General features: G+C 40.1%; 1 protein-coding gene across 1 annotated transcript; it reads right to left on the bottom strand.

Moving 5' to 3' along the window:
• Positions 1-5,444: 5,444 nt before the first annotated feature.
• bud23 (BUD23 rRNA methyltransferase and ribosome maturation factor) lies at positions 5,445-21,079 on the bottom strand. The gene is made up of 12 exons (XM_057839849.1): positions 20,904-21,079; positions 20,772-20,809; positions 20,531-20,626; positions 20,148-20,230; positions 19,204-19,300; positions 19,024-19,120; positions 12,423-12,473; positions 12,245-12,330; positions 12,128-12,173; positions 11,901-11,962; positions 7,244-7,333; positions 5,445-7,157 (listed from the first exon to the last, which is right to left on the bottom strand). Exons 1-12 carry the CDS (start codon positions 20,946-20,948, stop codon positions 7,103-7,105), a joined length of 846 nt encoding a protein of 281 aa, XP_057695832.1. The 5' UTR covers positions 20,949-21,079; the 3' UTR covers positions 5,445-7,102.
• Positions 21,080-21,289: the final 210 nt, after the last annotated feature.

Raw genomic sequence — 21,289 nt, 5'->3', positions numbered from 1 at the left:
AAAAAAACCTTCAAAAGGGTAAATATTTGAAAATCTCAACCACTCCTTGATGTCTGCAATTTCTGCATTGCGAACCTTGTTATATTACCGTGTTTCACCCATAAAATCCCCAAAAAGTCCAACTGTGCCCATTCACAGCTGTGTCTTGACACTCGGTGAGAGATGCTACACAGAGTTATGGATCAAAACAAGAAAAGTACGCGATAATATCTCATTAAAATCATGGTGTCTTTAATTATGTTCTCTCATGCTCTCACCTCGAGTAAGGGTTTAGGGGTTTAAAAAAAAAAAAAATTTTTTAAATGCCCCCGTTCAAAAAAATTCTTCACCTATGAAATTGAGATTTTAAGCTTTTAAACTTTCCAATGATATACAGTATCACATATGCAAATAGGACAATTTTGAAATTTGGCCAAATTGGGGGTTTCAGAGCGGAACTGAGTGTTTTCCGCCATATATCTTGAAAACTTTGCTCTTTTAATAAGCTGAAAAGCTTCAATCTTCTACAATCAACAAAGTTTAAACATGGAACTGCTTTAGATATGTCCATTTACTTGTAATCGCTCGATCAAATTTGTTGGTTTCATCTTTTATGTTAAATTGTCAAAATACTTATACTGAGCATTCCAAATTTTTGGCCTGCCCTGTACATGATGTTATTTGTCCTTGCTCGGTGGATTGAAAATGGAGGAATAGCAGGAAATCAAACATTCCAGTATACAACAGGAAGGACAGAAATGATATTCAAACCTAGATGTAATTACTATGCTCACACCATAATAAATCAGTACAACAACAAAAAATAATCGGTTCTGTAATTAAAAAAAAAAAAAAAAACAAAGGTTGTGTTCTGTGCTCGGAAATGAGTTTTTTTTTTTAATTTCTCAAAATACTATTGAACCCCTGACAATTTCATTTATAAATTATGTGGCGTTTAAATCAGCAACTTCATTTTCAATTCCATCCATCTTTCCATCCATCCATCGCCTAATGCAGGGTCGGGTTGCGGCGGTAGCAGCTTTAGCAGGGAAGCCCAGACTTCCCTCTCCACAGCCACTTCAACCAGCTACTCCAGGGTATCCGAACCAGATGCCTGAGCCACCTCACCTGGCTCCTCTCAACGCGGAGAAGTAGCGGCTCGACACAGAGTCCCTCCCGGATGACCGAGCTTCTCACCCTTCTCTAAGGGAGAGCCCGGACACTCTGTGGAGGAAACTCATCTCGGCCGCTTGTATCCGCAATCTTGTTCTTTCGGTCACGACCCACAGCTCAAGACCATAGGTGAGGGTAGGAACATAGATCGAATGGTACATCGAGAGCCTAGCCTTTTGGCTCAGCTCCTAATTCACCACTATGGACTGGTGCAGATTCCGCACCACTGCAGATCCGCCTGTCGATCTCCCGCTCCCTCCTACCCTCACTTGTGAACAAGACTCCAAGATACTTGAACTCCTCCACTTGGGGCAGGTTCTCATCCCCGCCCCGGAGAGGGCACAGCACCCTTTTCTGACTGAGGACCATGGTCTCGAGTTTGGAGGTGCTGATCTTCATCCCAACCTCTTCACACTTTGCTGCGAACCACTCCAGTGAGAGTTGGAGGTCATGGCTTGATGAAGCCAACAGCACCACAGCATCTGCAAAAAGCAGAGATGCAATGCTGAGGTCACCAAACCGAAAACTCTACGCTTCAGCTGCGCCTAGAAATTCTGTCCATAAAAGTTATGAACAGAATCGGTGACAAAGGGCAACCTTGACGGAGTCCAACCCTCACTGGGAACGAATCTGACTTACTACCGGCAACGCGGACCAAACTCTGACACCGGTCATACAGGGACCGAACAGCCATTACGAAAGGGCTCGTAATCCCATACTCCCGAAGCACCCCTCACAGGACTCCCCGAGGGACACAGTCGAATGCCTTGTCCAAATCCACAAAACACATGTAGACTGGTTGGGTGAACTCCCATGCACCCTCGAGGACCTTGAAAATAGTGTAGAGCTGGTCAACTACTCGGCGGCCCGGACGAAAACCACACTACTCAGAGATTCGACTTCCCGACGGACCCTCCTCTCCAGCACCCCTGAATAGACTTTACCCAGGAGGCTGAGGAGTGTGATCCCTCTATAAATGGAACACACCCTCAGCTCCCCCTTCTTAAAAAGGGTCTGCTAATCTAGAGGCACTGTCCCCGATGTCCAGGCAATGTAGGGCTGTTGTGTCAGCCACGACAGCCCTACAACATCCGGAGCCCCGAGGAAGTTAGCGCGAATCTCATCTACCCCGGGAGCCTTGCCACCGAGGAGCTTTCCAAACATCTCAGCAACTTCAGCCCCAGAGATAGGAGAGCCCACCTCGGAGTCCCCAGACTCTGCTTCCTCAAGGGGGCGTGTCAGTTGAATTTAGGAGGTCTTTGAAGTATTCTCCCCACAACGTCCCGAGTCGAGGTCAGCAGTACCTCATCTCCACTATACTAGGTGTTAATGGTGCACTGCTGTCCTCCTCAGATGCCGGATGGTGGACCAGAATTTCCTCGAAGCCATCCGGAAGTCGTTTTCCATGTCCTCGCCAAACTCTTCCCATCTCCGAGTTTTTGCCTTGGATGGCCACATAACAATCATAATGGACACCCCACCAAATTTTACTGAGCGTAGTAAGTTCTTCTCTTGGACCGTCATGTTCTGTCTCACTATGCAGGATACTTATCACCGAAAAATTTTCCTTGGTTTCATTAGTCCACAGTACCTTGTTTTATAATAATGATAGGTTATCTAAATGTGCTTTAGCATACCTCAAGCGAGTCTGTTAGTGGCATGTGCACAGACAAGGCTTCATACCTATCACTCACTCAGCTTCTTCTTGTTGAACGATGTACAGTGACACCATTTGCAGCAGAATGTAGTTCTTTAGTGGTGGTCTGTGGGCTGTCTTTGACCATTCAGACCATCTTACACCTTTTCATCTGATATTTATTTTCCCTGCCACCTCTGGCCTTAATAAGGATTGTTTGTGGTCTTCCTTTTCTCATTATATTTTTCAGTGGAACGTGACACCTGAAATGTCAGCGATATCCTTTTTTTTCTTTTTTAATAGCCTTGACTTGATGATGTTGAGCAATATTTCTCCAGGTTATATGAGAGCTATTTTTAAGTCCCCATGATGACACTCTTCCTCGGAGATTCAAAGAGAAACAACATGCAATTAGCCACCTGAAATACATTTTTTTTTCAAATACATGATTTTAAACATCTTTCTATAAATTCAAGGCTTGATAAACTCACATGCTAATTTTGCTTTCCAATTAACCAGTGTTAATGTTACAGGTATTCAAATAACCAAAAATAAGCAATTTTTGCATCTGTGTAATTTTGATTTGATGCACTTGTTAGGACAATTATATCTTAACTAGGGCTGTCAAAATTCTCGCATTAAGGGGCGGGAATTTTTTTAAAATAATCACAAATTATTTGACACAATTAACGCATATGCCTAGCTCAAACAGATTAAAATGACAGTACAGTGTAATGTCCGCTTGTTACTTGTTTTTTGGTGTTTGGCACCCTCTGCTGGCGCTTGGGTGCAACTGGTTTTATGGGTTAGTACCATGAGTGAGCATGGTGTAATTATTGACATCAACAATGGCGAGCTACTAGTTTATTTTTTTGATTGAAAATTTTACAAAGTTTAATAACACGAAAACATTGAGAGGGGTTTTAATATAAAATTTCTAAAACTACTAACAGTACTAAAGTACTGTTACAGTACTAACAGTACTAAAAGTACTAACATTTATCTTTTAAGAACTACAAGTCTTTCTAACCATGGATCGCTTTGAGAGAATGTTAATAATGTTAACGATATCTTGATTTATTGTTATAATAAACAAATATGTTTGTGTATGTTGAATGTATATATCTGTCTTGTGTCTTATCTTTCCATTCCAACAATAATTTACAGAAAAACATGGCATATTTTATAGATGGTTTGAATGGCGATTAATTACGATTAATTTTTAGCTGTAATTTTAATCGTTTGACAGCCCTAACCTTAACTCATTTTATGCTTTACAGTGTTCTGATTTGACGTTTCCTTATGTCACATTAAACTGTTCCAATATTCTTTGTATGTGGCACACTTCTTGTACTTTTGAACTGTGTGTGTGACCAGCGTGCGATTAGCAGAGGTGGGTTGAGTAGCGAAAAATTTTATTCAAGTAGGAGTAGCGTTACTTCATAATAATATTACTGAAGTAAGTGTAAAAGTAGTCATCCAAAAAATGTACTCAAGTAAAATGGTATCCAGTGAAAAGTACTCAAATATGAGTAATTTTTGTTTTTGTTTTTTATTTTTTATTTTTTTGAACAATCGTATTTTTTTCTTTCAGCACAAACTTAATGAACTGTTATAATCATAATGTACAATTACCCACTGCATAACCACATTAAGCCCAAAAAAAACAAAAAAAAAAATCCATTGAATTCTGGCAAGAGAGACAAAAAGCAAAAGAAACATTATTCCTCCACAGAGAATGAGTGCCCTGCCCCCTGGTGGAGAAAATAGTTCCTAGTTTGAATAGTGAATACAGTGATCCCTCACTACTTCACGCTTCAAACTTCGCGCCCTCAGTCCATCGCGGATTTTTTTCAATTAAAAAAACAAAAACAAAACACAGATGAGCTGTCCTGAGCCGATCGCGTAGTCTAGCTCTTTGTCCCTCTCCCTGCTCTTTGTTGGTCAGGCAGTAAGTTCACTGGAGTTGCGTATTAAGGTTAACGATGTTTGACGGACGTTTAATGTTTGAACTTCGCTCTTCTGGCAAGATCAAAGCGCCGCATGCGTCAATCGTCATTTAACTTGTTAAACAGTTGCTGTGGCAACTCATTGTGTGTGAGTGAGCAGATTTGAGTGGACTCACTCAGTGAAGGATTTAATAAAGTCAAGCATTTTTCTGCTTTATTCTCGTTTAAAAATAATTCGGTGGTACAGTAATATGTTTAATACTTCTATTACATTTGAAGTGCTTAAAATCATTATTTTATATATATATATATATATATATATATATATATATATATATATATATATATATATATATACACACATAGACACCAGTTATTTTTTAGATTATACTTAGGATTTTTTTAAAATGTAATATATATATACTTATACATATACAGTGTATTTATATATATATTTATATATACATAAAATCAGTCGCACCCAAGCGCCAGCAGAGGGCAACAAAACACCCAAAAAACACAAGTAAAGAGTGGACATTACACTGTGCTGTCATTTTAATCAGTTTGAGCGGGGCATGTGCGTTAAATGCATCAAATATTTTTACGTGATTAATTAATTACCGCCCGTTAATGCGGTAATTTTGACAGACCTACATCGAACACAAAATTTTTTTTTTTTGGGGGGGGGGGGGGGGGGGCGGACGCTACTTTCAGTTTTTCACTTATCGCGGTGGGTTTTGGTCCCCATTAACTGCGAAAAACGAGGGGTCACTGTCCGTCAGGGGTCCCCAAACTATGGCCCGCGGGCCGGATACAACCCACCTTCACATTTGGTCCGGCCCCCTGAACAATTTTGTTTTTTTACTTGTGTTATTTCCTGGCTTTTTCTGTGAAGAACCCAGAGAGGGTTATTTGGTTATTATCTATTTAATTAATAGTGTTATTATTATATTATATTATATTATTATTATTTTTATTTAATTTACTTTTGTTCAGTGAAGAATCCAGAAAGGGTTATTTGATTGTGGCTTTCTGAAAAACAATAAATTTTTACATTAAGGCACTCCTGCAATCGTCACACTTTTTCTGGTACAAACTGACCCCGTCCCCTCATCAGAGGGGAAAAAGCCCTCACAGGAAAAAGTTTGGGGACCCCTGCTGTACGTGGTCAATTGGTGCAACAAAAAAACTGGAGTAGAGGTTTGAATCCATTCTTGTGAGTCATGTTGAGGCCAGCGCTCTATCTCAAATTCTTCATTTTTTACGGTGCTAAAAAGACACCACGTGATTGAACAGGCTGGCGTGATCATACAACAGCAAGCTTGAGTCTGATTGGTGTACTCGAGTCGTGTTATTATTGTTGCGAGTCTTGCGACGTCTCAATGATGAAATTAGTAGCGCTACTCTTGGCAATGACATTGCTGGAAAAAAAATAATAATAGGCAGTGTTCAGAGAAGCGGAGTATTTTGAGCTGAACATCTGCTGCCAGCTTCTCTCCAGAAAGACGGCTACCCCATCTGTGTTGCTTGCCAACGTTGGGTAAGATAAACCTAACAGTAGTGCGCCTTTTATGTCAATTCTGAAATGTTTCAGTCCATGTGTCTTTTTTTATATATCAAAATGAAGTTGTCCAAACACAAGGATTTACACATAATAGAAAATAATGGAGGTACACATAATAGAAAATAATGGAGGTTGTCAGGGGTGCCCGAACTAGTTCATACCACTGAGGTCACAAGATGTATATTTATATTCATTAAATGATTAGAGAAAAAAAAAAATCTGATCCAACATTTCTTTTTTGTAATGGTACCTAAAGTAAAGAATTTCCTGGAAATGTTTGGTGCAAAATTATGATAGTCAATGTCATTTGTAATTGACAATAACAGTTTTCCTTTATTGATTTCCCAAAAAATATGTGGTTGCTATAGAGGCTAATCAGGACATCATTGTAGTTATCATTATAGTTTTCTTAATTATTGATCATACAATGTATGAGTATAGGTTTTTCAACTTTTTGTGTAGCAAAGGTGTTGAAAAAGATCATACATCATCAGGAATTTTTTTTTCTTTTTGTTTATCTTGTAAATTGAATTCAGGAAAATAAATAACCATGGTTAAAAAGAATCTGATGCTTTGTTGTCAACACAAAAGCTTGCTTTACTAAGTCATCACCACGCTCCAACCTCAGTGATAGGGATTGATTAAGAGATGTAACATTCTCTCTTAAAAATTGTCAGAACGATGAAACCCCAAGAACATGTCCAGTATGATCACATTCACTGCGTACGTCTATAGCAGTCAATGCCACTTAAAACCCAGCACGTGCGTTTACGTCGGCATACGTCGTTGTGTTAATCACGGCTAAAAATGAGGCCTCCGCTGTCGTCCTGTGTATTTCGTGTCTGCCCGGACCTCGCTGAAAGACAACATCACACATAGAAGTGAGACCAATTTTACAAGCTGTACTGTATGTACATAAAATAAATAGACTGGTCTCCATACCGTCCTTGTCGTCGTCTCCTCTCCTTCTTTTCCAGAATCCAATCCCTTCCCTTCTTTACAGATTTTCCTTTCATGCTTTTGAAGCGGCATCTTCGCAGGGACAAAGTAGAGGTAATTAAGGGTTTGTTGTGTGCAAGTCAGGTCGTGTGAAAGGCAGGAAAACCCACAGGACAGAGTTTCACGTCAAGCAGGACGACAGCCTTTCTGATTTTTGTCTCTGGGCCTGTTGGGTTCATGAGTGCACGTACAATTCAACCTGACTCGCAACCCAGGCCCACACCTACATGCCCTACTTTCATTTTTTTAACTACAACAACAACAAAAACTGTCATATACTGTATTTTTCAAACTATAAGTCGCAGTTTTTTTCATAGTTTAGCTGGGGGATCGACTTATACTCTGGAGTGACCTATGTGTGAAATTATCAACACATTATATAATTTCACATTTTGGTGTTTTGGCGTGAAACTGATGGTTTGGTAAACTTGTTAGCATGCTCTTTATGCTACAGTTATCTGAATAACTCTTAATAGCTATGTTACGTTAACATGCTGGCCACGTTCGCATGTCGTTTTCATGCATCATGTAACATTGTCATACTGTACACTTATACAGCATGTTGTTCTTTATTGTATTTTTATTTTAAACTGCCTTTCGAGATGACATATCTGTTCTATGTGTTGGATTTTATCAAGTAAATTTCCTCCAAAAATGCGACTTATACTCCGGTGCGATGTATGTTTTTTTTTCCCCCTCTTCATTGCGTATTTTTGGGCTGGTGCGACTTATAGCCCAAAAAATACGGTAATTAGATTTCAATTTCGCACGTTTCTGAACAGGAGGGCATTCCCCCCCAAAAAATAAAAAGTTTTAAACAGCAAAACCCTAACTGGAGGTGAGAGCACGCGAGACCATAATTAAAGATGCCATGATTTTAATGAGATTATCGTGTACTTACCTCTTCGATCCAAATACTCCATGTAGCATGTATCCCCGATAGAGGTTAGATTTTGTGCCCGAACCCGACCCGACCCGACCCGAATGTCGGGCCCACATTTTAAGCATTCACGTTCGGGTCAGTTCGGGTCGGGCCGCCATGCCGGACTAATAAATTATTTAAAAAAAAAAAAAAAAAAAATTGGAGAGCAGGCTCTCTGTATTGCGCTTCTGCTTGTGCGTGTACACGAACGCCGTGGCGCCGGCCGCTTTTTCATTTCCTTGTCAGAGAGGCGCGTCCATGTGAGAACAATATTCCACACACTCAGAAATATGTTTAACAAACTTTCCCAGCGTTAGTTCGTTGTGTGAATGCTTTGATAATTCTCAAAAAAAATATGTAGATTATTTAAACATTAAGAAAACTTGCGTTTTTTTCTGCCAACTCGAAGAAATGAAAATAAATTGCTGCTGCTGCGTTTTTTTCCGCGTCACTCCAAAAAAAAAAAAAAAAATTGGAGAGCAGGCTCTCTGTATTGCGCTTTTGCTTGTGCGTGTGCACGAACGCCGTGGCGCCGGCCGCTTTTTCATTTCCTTGTCAGAGAGGCGCGTCCATGTGAGAACAATATCCCACACACTCAGAAATATGTTTAACAAACTTTCCCAGCGTTATTTCGTTGTGTGAATGATTTGATAATTCTCAGAAAAATATGTAGATTATTTAAACATTAAGAAAACTTGCGTTTTTTTCTGCCAACTCGAAGAAATGAAAATAAATTGCTGCTGCTGCGTTTTTTCCGCGTCACTCAAAAAAAAAAAAAAAAAAAAAAAAATCGGGTTTTTCGGGCTCGGGCCTGCAAATCTAGTTAAGTGATCGAGCTCAGGCCGGGTCGGGCCTCAATACCAGCGGGCCGTGTCGGGTCGGGCTGGATTTTTTAGGCCCGAACTAGGCTCTAATCCCCGAGTGTCAAGACACAGCTGTGAATGGCCACAGCCGGGTTTTGGGGGGATATTATGGGAGAAACATGGTAATATAACAGGGGTCGCGATGCTTATTCGAGTTTATTTTAAAGAGGGGTGCAAGAGCAGAAACTGCTTTTTCAGCCTTGTCTGTGTTTTCGCCATATATAAAACAAGCACTCATGTACTATTACAAGCTCAAAGGTGCCCTCTCCTGGCTAACTCGTACGTACATTTGAGAAGTCTGCAATTAAATATACAGACCTTATACAGAAAATTCAAAATCGTGCTTTGAGGATCTGAGTAGGCTGCTGTATCTGATTTCCTGCACAAAGTTAGAGACCAAGTTGTGGCAGATATTGAACGAGCAAATGATCAGATAGCGCTCATGTCTGCGCTGAGAAGAGTTTGAGATATTTTAGTCTCGCCCAGTGGGAGAGATTTGCTGGTTCAGCGATCGTTTTAGTGAACTTCCTCTGGACCGACTCAACAGTTTATATCTTCCTGCATAGTGGGGCAGCAAAGCAAAGTCCAAAGTAAGTATTTTTCCACTATATAGTGTTTGCATGCTTTGAGGGTCTCTGGATCCAGCCACACAGTTGGGCAGCTTTGAAAACCTTGAGCTTTATGTGGCTGGTAAATCCGCCATCAGTCGAAGGTGACACCAAGGTCCATTGAATATAATGTATTGAGTTTTTACAACAACAAAAAATTATATACATTGGCACCTCGACATACGATCGCTTCGACACGCTATCTTTTTGACATCCGACGTAAAATTTGACACGCCATTTGTTTCTACATCCGACGACATGCTCGAAATACGACATGACAGCACCACAAAAGAACCCACGGCGGATTTTCTTGTGTGAGAAATCAACACAGGTTTCAAAAAAAGTTGGTACAGTTGGTGAAACAAGGAAAAAAGTTACGCTTACCTTTGAAATAAAGATGCAAATTACAGAAAAATATGAGCGTGGGGTGCGCATCCGTGAACTGGCTCGACAATACGGCTCCACGGTCCTCTTCTCACCACCGTTCATCAGTCCTTATAAGTTAAGTTATTATTATTGTGGTAACATCGCCGAGGAAATCGCCAGCTTCGTCACGTTTTTATCATTTATTTAAGAACTAATCCAACACAAAACGCCTATTGTCCGCAGCAGTTGACTGTTCTCTCAAGAAAACGAAAGTATTATTCTCAACCGCACTGACATCTCTCATTGCGACGTCAGCCCAGCGGTGCGTTCAGGTACAGCAAAAAAAAAAAAAAAAGTCTGATCCCATTAGAATCCGATTCGTTACATTATTTAAAGGAATAATTATTAGTGTTATTATTATTCCAATTTTTATTTATAACTTATTTGTTTTGCTATGTGTAATTGCCATTTTTAATAGTACCAGCAGTATTTAACGAGTATTTAGTATAGGTTTTTGGGCTGTGGAACGAATTAATGGAATTAAAATGTATTCCTATGGGAAAAGCCTGCTCGACATACGACCATTTTGACTGACAAACAACGTCCTGGAAAGAATTAACTTTGTATGTAGAGGTACCACTGTATTTTAATTTGTATTCTTTTCAGTTTGGTCGATTTTAGTGACGCTGGTGGACAAAAGCGGTAGTGTTTTGCTTTAAGGAAGACTGCGTTTCCCATGAGGACCAGCACACACCCGAACAGTGTTGTAAAATCATCAACGAATCAAAAATCAATCTCCCGGTCGCCTGTAGATGGATTAAACAACATTTCTGTTTGCAGCAGCTGTGTGAAGGATGAATAGCTATAAGGTAATGAATCCAGTTGTGGCTAAACAATAGCTTATGACGGTTAGCAACCGTGTGGCTTAGTGTGGCATTTGCATTATGACTGAATGTGGGGTGCACAGGTGACCTATTGAACTCAAACGGGTGGTGGGTGGATGGTTACTCATGGGGTAAAGGTGGACTTTTTTTTTTTTTAGGTAGATTGACAAATCTTTGAGTGTCATAATTATAGCTGATTCTCAGAGGTACGAATACTCATGAAACCCAGCATATTTCAAATTACTGAAAAATATACAATACAAATTCGGCATTCTTTTTTTAATTATGTCTCTATAAATCGAAATGTATCTATTATTGAAATTTCAGACCTCTACCTATTTTCTAAGTGGGTGAACTTGCAAAATCACAATGGGTGCAAATACTTCTGCTCCTCAGTATATATAAAAGGAGCCTACTAATAATAATTGTGCCCACACCTCGTGATACTTTTTTGGCATTTAAAAAAATTGCAACTTTCCATTAAACTGAGATTAAGTGCAGAGGTCACCATTATAATTTTTAAAACGGCAAGACCTGAAACCTTTTTAAACAACCAAGAGCTGTGCAACGTTAGGTAAACAGGAGGTCAAATGTGCGTCAAGTAGCTTTTTGCGTTCCACTGTTGTTTATACATGGCGCATCTCATCAATGCTGCAAAGGACTCACCTGACTGGGTGTTAAAGCAAACGATAAGAGAAGCTCATATTTCTACACACACACACACAAATTATCTGCTCAAATGCATTTACGCAGGTATCTACTCGGAAAAATGTCCAATTAAATAATGTGTTAGCAGTGCACATTTGGCCTGAGGTGGCATCTTAACATCATAAAAAGCGATAAGAAGATTGGACACTTTTGGGAGTTTAATCCAATAGACACACTAATGTGTTTGTCATAAGCAGGTTATTGCATCTGTGTAAACAAGAGTGATTGTGTGCATGTGTATCTTTGTACCTTTGTCCTGAATAGTGGACCTGGTTGGAGACATTCTTGTCCGATGTTTCGGAGCCCAAACCCTGAGGTTTATAATGTAGCACTGTCATATGGGTTGCAATACATTGGGCAAAAAGGCTTTGTAGAAAAATTCAACACTTTTACAAATATGATATTGATTTGGATTGAGAACTTAACCAGTTGTCAAGCACTACTTTGTAACACCTCATTAATCATTTGCAACATACCTTGGGCAAGACGCCAGTCACGCCAGCAAAGAGACACAAGAAGAACCTGCAAAGACGCAAAGTGAGCAACAATGGCAACGCTATGAGAGTCACACAAACGGTAAGTAAGCCACTGACTTCTTCGCCTTGGTACTGTTGGGGTAGTCCACCACCATGCCTCCGCTGAAGCCTGCCCTCATGGCCTGCGACGTGATCAGTTCCAGCTACCATAAGGGGGAAACATAAATCTATAGTTATAACTGGAAAGCAAATATTTTTAAACAATAATCGGCAAACATTTTGCCCGCACGTTTACCTGCTCAGAGTTCTCGGGATAGAGCTGAAAAACAGCCCGGGCACCTCTAGACTGAAATACGGAGAACAAGTGAAGTCATTAGAACAGTTTATTGCTCTTCATTGACGGAATCAAGGACATAGTTCGCAAAAGCCCATTCAGCGCAGAGACTAGGGCTGCAGCTATCGATTATTTTATTAGTTGAAAAATCGATGAACTAGTAAGTTCGAATAATCGAGTAATCGGATAAAGAACATGAAAAATTAAAATACCCGAGCTGAGCCTCAAACGTTATAAAAAAAAATAAGGATTTATGTACAACAAAAGAACAATTGGCTAACTTACACAGCAAAAGTCTGCTAGATTAAATGCTATAAAACGCTATTTAATTTTTTTTTTTTTTTTTTTTTTTTTTACAATGCTCTTAACAAATGGTTCGGACACATATTCCCACAAAAAATAGCTAAATATACCTACAAACTAAATTACGAATGCATTAGAAAACATTAGCTCAAACAAAAACTTAGCTTATGTTGGTCTTAACATGGACCAACTGGATTCAGCCATGTGAGATGAGGCAGACTAGAGGGCAGTGTAGCCACCCAAATCAATAAAACTCAATGCAAACACTTTCAAAATAAACCATTACAACCCCACTTTAATTAAACGAATATTCGAGGCAGCAAAATTTAATTTGAATCTTTTTTTCTAATCGAATACTCAAAGTTAATAGATTAATCGTTGCAGCACTAGCAGAGACTACAGTTTTATCCTTGAATTAACAAATAAGAGTAGTGTGGCGAGAGAAGTACTGTTAATTACAGATACAGATTTTCAGCGCCAATATTTAGAAATTCGACGTATATCGGTCTCGGCCATTTTTTCTTTTTAATCTGACCGGCTGATATGAAAAAAATCAATTTAAAAATAGGTTTATTTCGGCTCAGATGCAGCCGCGCCTCTCTCCTGCTTGCTGTCTCATGCACTAGTATTTACTAAGGATGCAATGACAAAGCTAAGTCACAGTTCGAGGGACACAGTTTTAGATTCGATTGAATACAGTTAATGCTCCGAAACAAAAAATACAAGTGTTTTTTTTGTTGTTGTTTTTTTACTTTGCTAACAAGCAAAAATAACAATGCCATCATATAAACATGCATTTTAGTGCATGATATTTGTGTGCTTACTTCTTACTGATCTGAAGAAATTTTGTATAAAACTGCTGAGAACAATCTTTACCGTTTGTAAAGTAAGGTGGGGCACACTACAGCTCTCTTAGCAGCTATGTTTACCACATGAGCAAAACATCCTATTTGTGGTCCAAGTCCATCTGTGTTACATACTGAATTAACAATATTTGCAGCATTATCTATAGTAACTGGTATGGATTGATTTGGCCTGCTTAACTTCCATTCAGTCATGGCGGTTTTTAATTCATCGATGTAGTATATGGACTACGCGTCCCATGATCACTCTGGGCTCACGCAGCCAATGGCATGGGACTTGGGGGTATCTAACGTAGCACATCTAGGCTGCTATTAGATGATATCTAGTGTGTACGCGCGCGAGTGCTGTCGGGGCATTAAAAAACTTAAACGCTACAGAAGCCACGTCTGCTCATTACTGCACAACACCCCCATTTGACAAACAGCGCTCTTAATTTGCCACTCATTGTTCATCATGTAACCGTGAGTTAGCTGTCTGTGTCCCAGGGTGTTAGGCTGTCTCGTGTCAAACCGAGGCCAAGTCGGCAACAATATATTGGCAGACATTGCTGTACATATCCATAAAGACAGTCTTTGTTAAATATGTACGAGTGGGGATAGTGTATCAGCAAACCCAAAATGCTGCCACTCAACGGATCTGTACGACGTTGAAGCCGGCAAGACGCCTCCTTAAGCTTCTGTCTTTCCTCACGAGCAATGATCCTCGTGCGCCACGGCTCCCGCACAGTGGGTATGAGGTGCAGTCTACACGCCAGCAAGCTGTTTGGGAGGCATGCACGGAGAAAACCTTTCCTCACCTCACAATCATAAACGCAAACGTCTGGATTTCGCCAAGCGGTACTGGGGCTTCACCTGGGACCGTGTGCTTTGGTCAGATGAGACCAAGATTAAGCTTTTTGGCAACAAACACTCTAAGTGGGTCTGGCGTGCCACGAAAGATGCGCATGCTGAAAAGCACCTCATACCCACTGTGAAGCATGGGGGTGGGTCAGTGACGCTATGGGGCTGTTTCGCTTCCAAAGGCCCTGGGAACCTTGTTAGGGTGCATGGCATCATGAATGCTTTGAAATACCAGGACAAATTAAATCAAAATCTGTTGCCCTCTGCCCTAAAGCTGAAGATGGGTCGTCACTGGGTCTTTCAGCAAGACAATTACCCTAAACATATGGCCAAATCTACACAGAAATGGTTCACCAGACACAAAATCAAGCTCCTCCCATGGCCATCTCAGTCCCCAGACCTCAACCCCATTGAAAACCTGTGGGGTGAGCTGAAGAGGAGAGTACAGAGGAGAGGACCCAGGTCTCTGGATGATTTAGAGAGATTTTGCAAAGAGGAATGGCTGAAGATCCCTCTTTCTGTCTTTTCCCATCTTGTGAAACATTATAGGAGAAGATTAGGTGCTGTTTTGTTGGCAAAAGGGGGTTGTACAAAGTATTAACACCAGGGGTGCTAATAATTGTGACACACATTATTTGATGTCAAATAATTATTTCTTTATGTGGGATTTTTTTTCCCCACTGAACAAATGCACTTGTACTGAAGGTTGGGTTTTTCTCTTTTTTTTCCATTAAGGTCCCGTATTATTTAGAATTTAAAAAAATATTAGAAGATAAAAAAACACATAATTATTATAAATTCAATAATTATGGAGGGCACTGTATAAATAAATGAACCTTTGGGTCCAGTGGGAGGAGTGGCCACATGAATTATTAATTTTTTTTACTCCAATTTTTAATTTTACGGCAAATGAATATCTGCTCCAAAAATTGGTTATCAGCCCCTCACGTTGGGAAGTGGGGGTGAACGCCAGTTAACATTACAAGGCAGCGAAAGGGTAAACGGCGCAGGCTCAGTGATGCCCCCTGTTAGCTCGCAATTAGCCCGCTAGCTTATTGAGCAATGTTCGTTTTCACTGCTGGACCACTGCCACTAATAGCTGCCCTTTTCCTTGTTGAATTTAGGGCTGTCCCAAATGACTAATTTTCTTCCGATTAGTCAGCCGACTATTTTTACGATTAGTCGACTAATCTAATAATTAATTTTTTAATTATTTTTTTTTACTAATTTAGCAATGAAATTTTTGTTGACGCTTATCAATTCACAAAAAAACATATTGGAACACTTAAATTATTTATTAAAGTACAAATAAACACGTAAATAACAATAATAAATCACAAATAAACAATGAGTTCAAATGCTGATAGAATTAACTAGTGTAGCATCCCGATTGAAAAGATGGTCTCTTAAACTGATGGTTTACAACTTTTATTCCATCCTTGATGTAAACACACTGTAAGAGCTACGGTGCACACAAATAAGACAACACAATTAGAAATTAACAAAACTTTTCACCTTTTTCCTTTTAAACCTTATTTATATATCAATGAATTGCCTATATGAATTGCCTTTACCTTAATTTATTACCTTATCATTGACAATCTCTCCCTTGAGTGCAATCACTGTATACAGGACTGTCTCAGGAAATTAGAATATTGTGATAAAGTTCTTTACTCTCTGTAATGCAATTAAAAAAACAAAAATGTCATACATTCTGGATTCATTACACATCAACTGAACTATTTCAAGCCTTTTATTATTTGAATATTGCTGATTTTGGCTTACAGCTTAAGAAACCTCAAAAATCCTATATCAAAAAATTAGAATACTTCCTCAGACCAAGTAAAAAAATAATTTTATAACAGCAAAACTAAATCAAACATTTGAAAATGTCCATTGATGCACTCAGTACTTGGTTGGGAATCCTTTTGCACGGATTACTGCATCAATCCGGCGTGGCATGGAGGCAATCAGCCTGTGGCATTGCCTAGGTGTTATTGATGCCCAGGATGCTTCGATAGCGGCCTTCAGCTCATTTGCATTTGTAGGTCTGGTGTCTTTCATCTTCTTCTTAACTATACCCCACAAATTCTCGATGGGGTTCAGGTCAGGGGAATTAGCAGGCCAATCAAGGACAGTGATGCCATGGTCAGTGCACCAGTTACTGGTGGTTTTGGCACTGTGGGCAGGTGCCAGATCATGCTGGAAAATGAAATCCTCATCTCCATAGAGCTTTTCAGCAGATGGAAGCATGTAGTGCTCTAAAATCTCTTGGTACACAGTTGCATTTACTCTGGACTTGATGAAACACAGTGGACCAACACCAGCAGCTGACATGGCTCCCCAAACCATTGCTGACTGTGGGAACTTCACACTGGATTTCAAGCAACTTGGATTTTGCTCCTCTCCAGCCTTTCTCCAGACTCTGGCGCCTTGACTTCCAAATGAAATGCAAAACTTGCTTTCGTCTGAAAAGAGGACTTTGGACCACTCTGCAACTGTCCAGTGCTTCTTCTCCATAGCCCAAGTCAGACGCTTCTTCCGTTGTCTTGAGTTCAGAAGTGGCTTGACCATGGGAATACGGCTATTGTAGCCCATTTCCCGGACACGTCTGTGAACTGTGGCTTTTGATACCTGGACTCCAGCTTCAGCCCACTGTCTTTGAAGCTCCCCCAAATTCTGGAGGCGGCTCTTCTTCACAATTTTGTTAAGGCTGCGGTCATCTCTCTTGGTTGTGCAGCGTTTCCGGCCACATTTTTCCCTTCCAACAGACTTTTTGTGGATATGCTTTGAAACTGCACTCTGTGAACAGCCTGCTCTTTGAGAAATTTCTTTTTGTGTCTTACCCTCCTGATGGAGGGTATCAATGATGGTCCTCTGGACAGCAGTCAGATCAGCAGTCTTCCCCATACTTGTGATTTAGTTTACTGAACCAAGCTGAGTGTTTTTAAGGCTCAGGAAACCCTCGCAGGTGTTTCAAGTTAATTAGATGATTCAGGTGATTAGTTGAATAGCCTACTTGTATACTTTTTCATGATATTCTAATATTTTGAGATAGGATTTTTGAGTTTTCTTAAGCTGTAAGCCAAATTCAGCAATATTAAAATAATAAAAGGCTTGAAATAGTTCAGTTGATGTGTAATGAATCCAGAATGTATGACATTTTTGTTTTTTTAATTGCATTACAGAAAGTAAAGAACTTTATCACAATATTCTAATTATCTGAGACAGTCCTGTATACTGTATATATTTATGACCTTTTAACTTTATATCATTTTCTATACCACAAAATAAACCATAACATGAAATAAACCTGGCGGCACGGTGGCTGAGTGGTTAGCACGGCTGCCTCACAGTTCTGAGATCAAGGGTTCAATCCCGGGCTTCGGCCTTCCTGTGTGGAGTTTGCATGTTCTCCCCGTGCCTGCGTGGGTTTCCTCCGGGAACTCCGGTTTCCTCCCACATCCCCAAAACATGCATGGTAGGCTGATTGAACACTCTAAATTGTCCGTAGGTATGAGTGTGTGCGTGAATGGTTGTATGTCTCCTTGTGCCCTGTGATTGGCTGGCAACCAGTTCAGGGTGTCCCCTGCCTACTGCCCGTAGTTAGCTGGGATAGGCTCCAGCACCTCCGCGACCCTCGTGAGGAAAAGCGGCATGGAAAATGAATGAATGAATGAAATAAACCTTTCAATTAGCATTAAGAACAATACTAATAGCACTTATAGGCCCATTGTCAATGAAACATTATTATTTAGTAAGGCGACAGCACCCTCTGGTGTACAAAAAAATGAAAAAAAAAAAAAAAATTACAAACTGGTTGACGGCGCTTGAGGTGTTTATTCACGGCCGACTTGCAGCCAAGCTTGGCATTGAAGAGACAGGACAGAAGAGTGTAGCCTCCTTTGTTTCTTTGAAATTAGTCAATGTTTTGGACACTCTGGTGCGCTTTTTTTGGCTTTGTGCCGCTTTCCCCGCTTGCATACAGAGCATCCGACATTCTGAACTTTTCACGCATATATTCTTTTAACCCTTCATTAACCGTCGACGGGATGTTGTGCTCGTCGACGGATTTACGTCATCGATGACGTCGACTATGTCGACTAGTCGGGACAGCTCTAGTTGAATTTACCAAGATTTTGACCTTATTTCCCTGGGTAATATTGTGCAGCCATTGAGGTATGTTTTTCTAACCAAATATGTCTCTATTGATTTACTTTTATAGCATTATTGTACGCTCTGCCATGGTTGTACTTTCTAAATGTGTGTTCATAGTTTGACGGTGACAAATACATAAATGCCAGTTGTAAGAAGAACTATGGTGTAATTGATGTTAAGGGAGGTAAGAAATATTTTATTTTTTACTTTATCAATATGACATAATACATGTTTTTGAATAGTTATTTTGAGATTAAAGGTACTTGAAGGGTGAATTCAGACTTTGGGTCATGTCACCAGCTTAGGAACGTAGAAATTTGTTCGCAAACCAGGGACCAGCTCTATATTCAACATCCAGGATCTAATGTAAATAAATCAGTCGACAGATTAAAACTTACCAAAGAAGAATAGAGAGTACTAAAGAAGGCATAGAGTCTTTTGGGGGGACTGTGTGTGCGCTTGTCAGCATTACAAAGCCACTGAAGAGCCGAGATACTGAGAGATACGAAAAAACAACAAAATCAATTTAACTAAAACAGTACAGATACATGCAATGAAAATGACAAGAAATATTGTACCTAACACAGCCGTCAAAAGTTCCCGGACGGAACGGCATCCCTTGGCCCATGTCTCCCAGTAGAAGATCTCCTTCCACCTCTCGGTCCAGTGCCACATCTGACATGCGTATTACGGGTGTGACAAAATATTGAAATGGTGATATATCGTGATACTTTGCATCCCAAAAAGTTATCAATAAGCTCATGCCAAGAATCGAGATATCGTTTTAAAGATGTGTCAGTGGTTAAATTTTTTTTTAAAAAGAACTAACAAGTTGCTACCAAAATCTTCCACCATGATAGTGTCTCAGTTAACTCTATTGCTGCCTTTGACGGCACTCGATGCCCAATCCATTAAGACTGGGAAGGGTGAATGAACGTGTAACCAGAGCATTCAGTGACTCTTTCCGATTTTCGGGGCATTTACAGGTCACTTCCTGTTGAGTTTGAGTCACTGCCTATTCAGTAGGGAGATGCCCGGGCCACTTCCTGTTCTGTAACCCAAAATCATCCAGAAACTGACACATGAAATGCCCCAGAACCAACAGGAAGTGACTGAAAATCAACACGTAATGACCTGAAATGGCCCTATATTACCTCGTTGCCTGGCATTGGCTGCCACTGATGGCCATACAGGTGGGAGGGGTTCATTCGCTGCCACCCTCCCAGTTCAAATGGATTGGACATCTAAAATTCCTCTAAACGTGATAAATTTACAACAGAAGGATGACGATAGCTTGTTTTTCTATTTATTAGTTTTTTTGTAGAATGATTTCCTGACCAATGTTGTATCGCCATGTTCTGAGATCATCGTTATCGTGAGCTTTGCATCGCAAATCGAATCATATCGTGAGGTTCAAAGAGGTTCCCACCCTTAATACGTATAGAGTTACAAGTGATTTTTTCAAAATGAAATATATCCCTGGTGTTCTAGGTTGGAGCAGTGAGGAGTGCCCAAAACTAACCCAGCATTGCCGTGCTGATGTCCACACCGACCCAGTAGTGGCGTTCCTCTGTCAGGTAGTCACCACTGAGACCCGAACCGCACCTGAGAAGTTGGGAGTACATGACCAATGATTGTTTCACAACTCAAAGGCTTACGGTACATTAATTCATTCAACATTAAATGATCATGTTTATGTGCCATTTAACGGGGAAGGATGTCTAATCCATTTTCACTGATTATTCGCTCCAGCTCCTCCCATTCGAAATGGATTAGATGTCTTTCGCCGTCATGGGCAGCGAATGAGTTAAAATTTTATTTCAATGAAAGTATGATGCAAGTCTATGGGATCGAAATCATAGTTAATGATTTTGATCCCATTGTAATCCAATTTCAGTGGCTCACCCCACATCCAGCAGGAAGCTCGGCTGCCCTTCCGGAAGGTTCAATAGTTCCACGGCTCTCTCCGACATCTGAGTCTGAATCTCGATCATACGAGAGCTGACAAACAACAGAAGAGATTGTCTTTAATGGGAGGATTGTCTTTGACTTTTTACATTGGAAAGCCTTGAATTAAACACCCCAAATGTTGTTACCACAACCATACTTGATTTATTGATTTAAGTCAAGCCAAAAATTCACTTACTTCTGAGAGTACTTCTTTGCTTCCTCAGCATTGTAAAACTATGTAAGGGAGAACACAGAATTAAAACCTGCGCTCTGTTTACATCGAAGTTGTTAGCCGAGATGTTACAAACAAGTGAAAATGAGCACTGACCACATCTGGAGGAGCGGTGTGCTCCGGTCGTCGACAGGAGCTCATATTAAGCCTAGAAAATACGTGAATGTAAATTACACCTCAAAAAACCAATTTCAATCTTTTACACATGTGTGTACTCGACGTGGGAAGCTCTTCTTCGGCAAAAAAAACGAGGTTAAATTACAGACATGAGATCAGCATCTCGCCATCTAGCGGCTGTTTTCACCCCACCTTTTTCTACGAAATTACACATATTTATATATTTATTTATTGGTGGGGGTGGGGGGTCATAGCTTTATTGACAAAAGATCAACTTTTAAAAATGTTTGAAAACCTATATCCACAGTAACGTAGTAACATAAGCATGATGATTTTCATGCTCATGTTGATTGTGACGTAGCTAA

The sequence above is a fragment of the Corythoichthys intestinalis genome, chromosome 6 (assembly GCF_030265065.1).
Source record: "Corythoichthys intestinalis isolate RoL2023-P3 chromosome 6, ASM3026506v1, whole genome shotgun sequence".
In the NCBI taxonomy this organism is placed as follows: Eukaryota; Metazoa; Chordata; class Actinopteri; order Syngnathiformes; family Syngnathidae; genus Corythoichthys; species Corythoichthys intestinalis.
Note: the sequence above shows the minus strand (reverse complement) of the source record. Positions and strands in the feature narration are given on the sequence as shown.

Bases quoted from the DNA above. Each gene is read 5' to 3' on its own strand.
- bud23 (XM_057839849.1), bottom strand. From the start codon at position 20,948: ATGAGCTCCTGTCGACGACCGGAGCACACCGCTCCTCCAGATGTG. The intron at 20,627-20,771 runs GTAAGTGAATTT...GTTGTTTGTCAG, and splicing joins GCAAAGAAGTACTCTCAGAA to CTCTCGTATGATCGAGATTC. The intron at 7,158-7,243 runs GTATGGAGACCA...GTTGTCTTTCAG, and splicing joins AGGAGACGACGACAAGGACG to CGAGGTCCGGGCAGACACGA.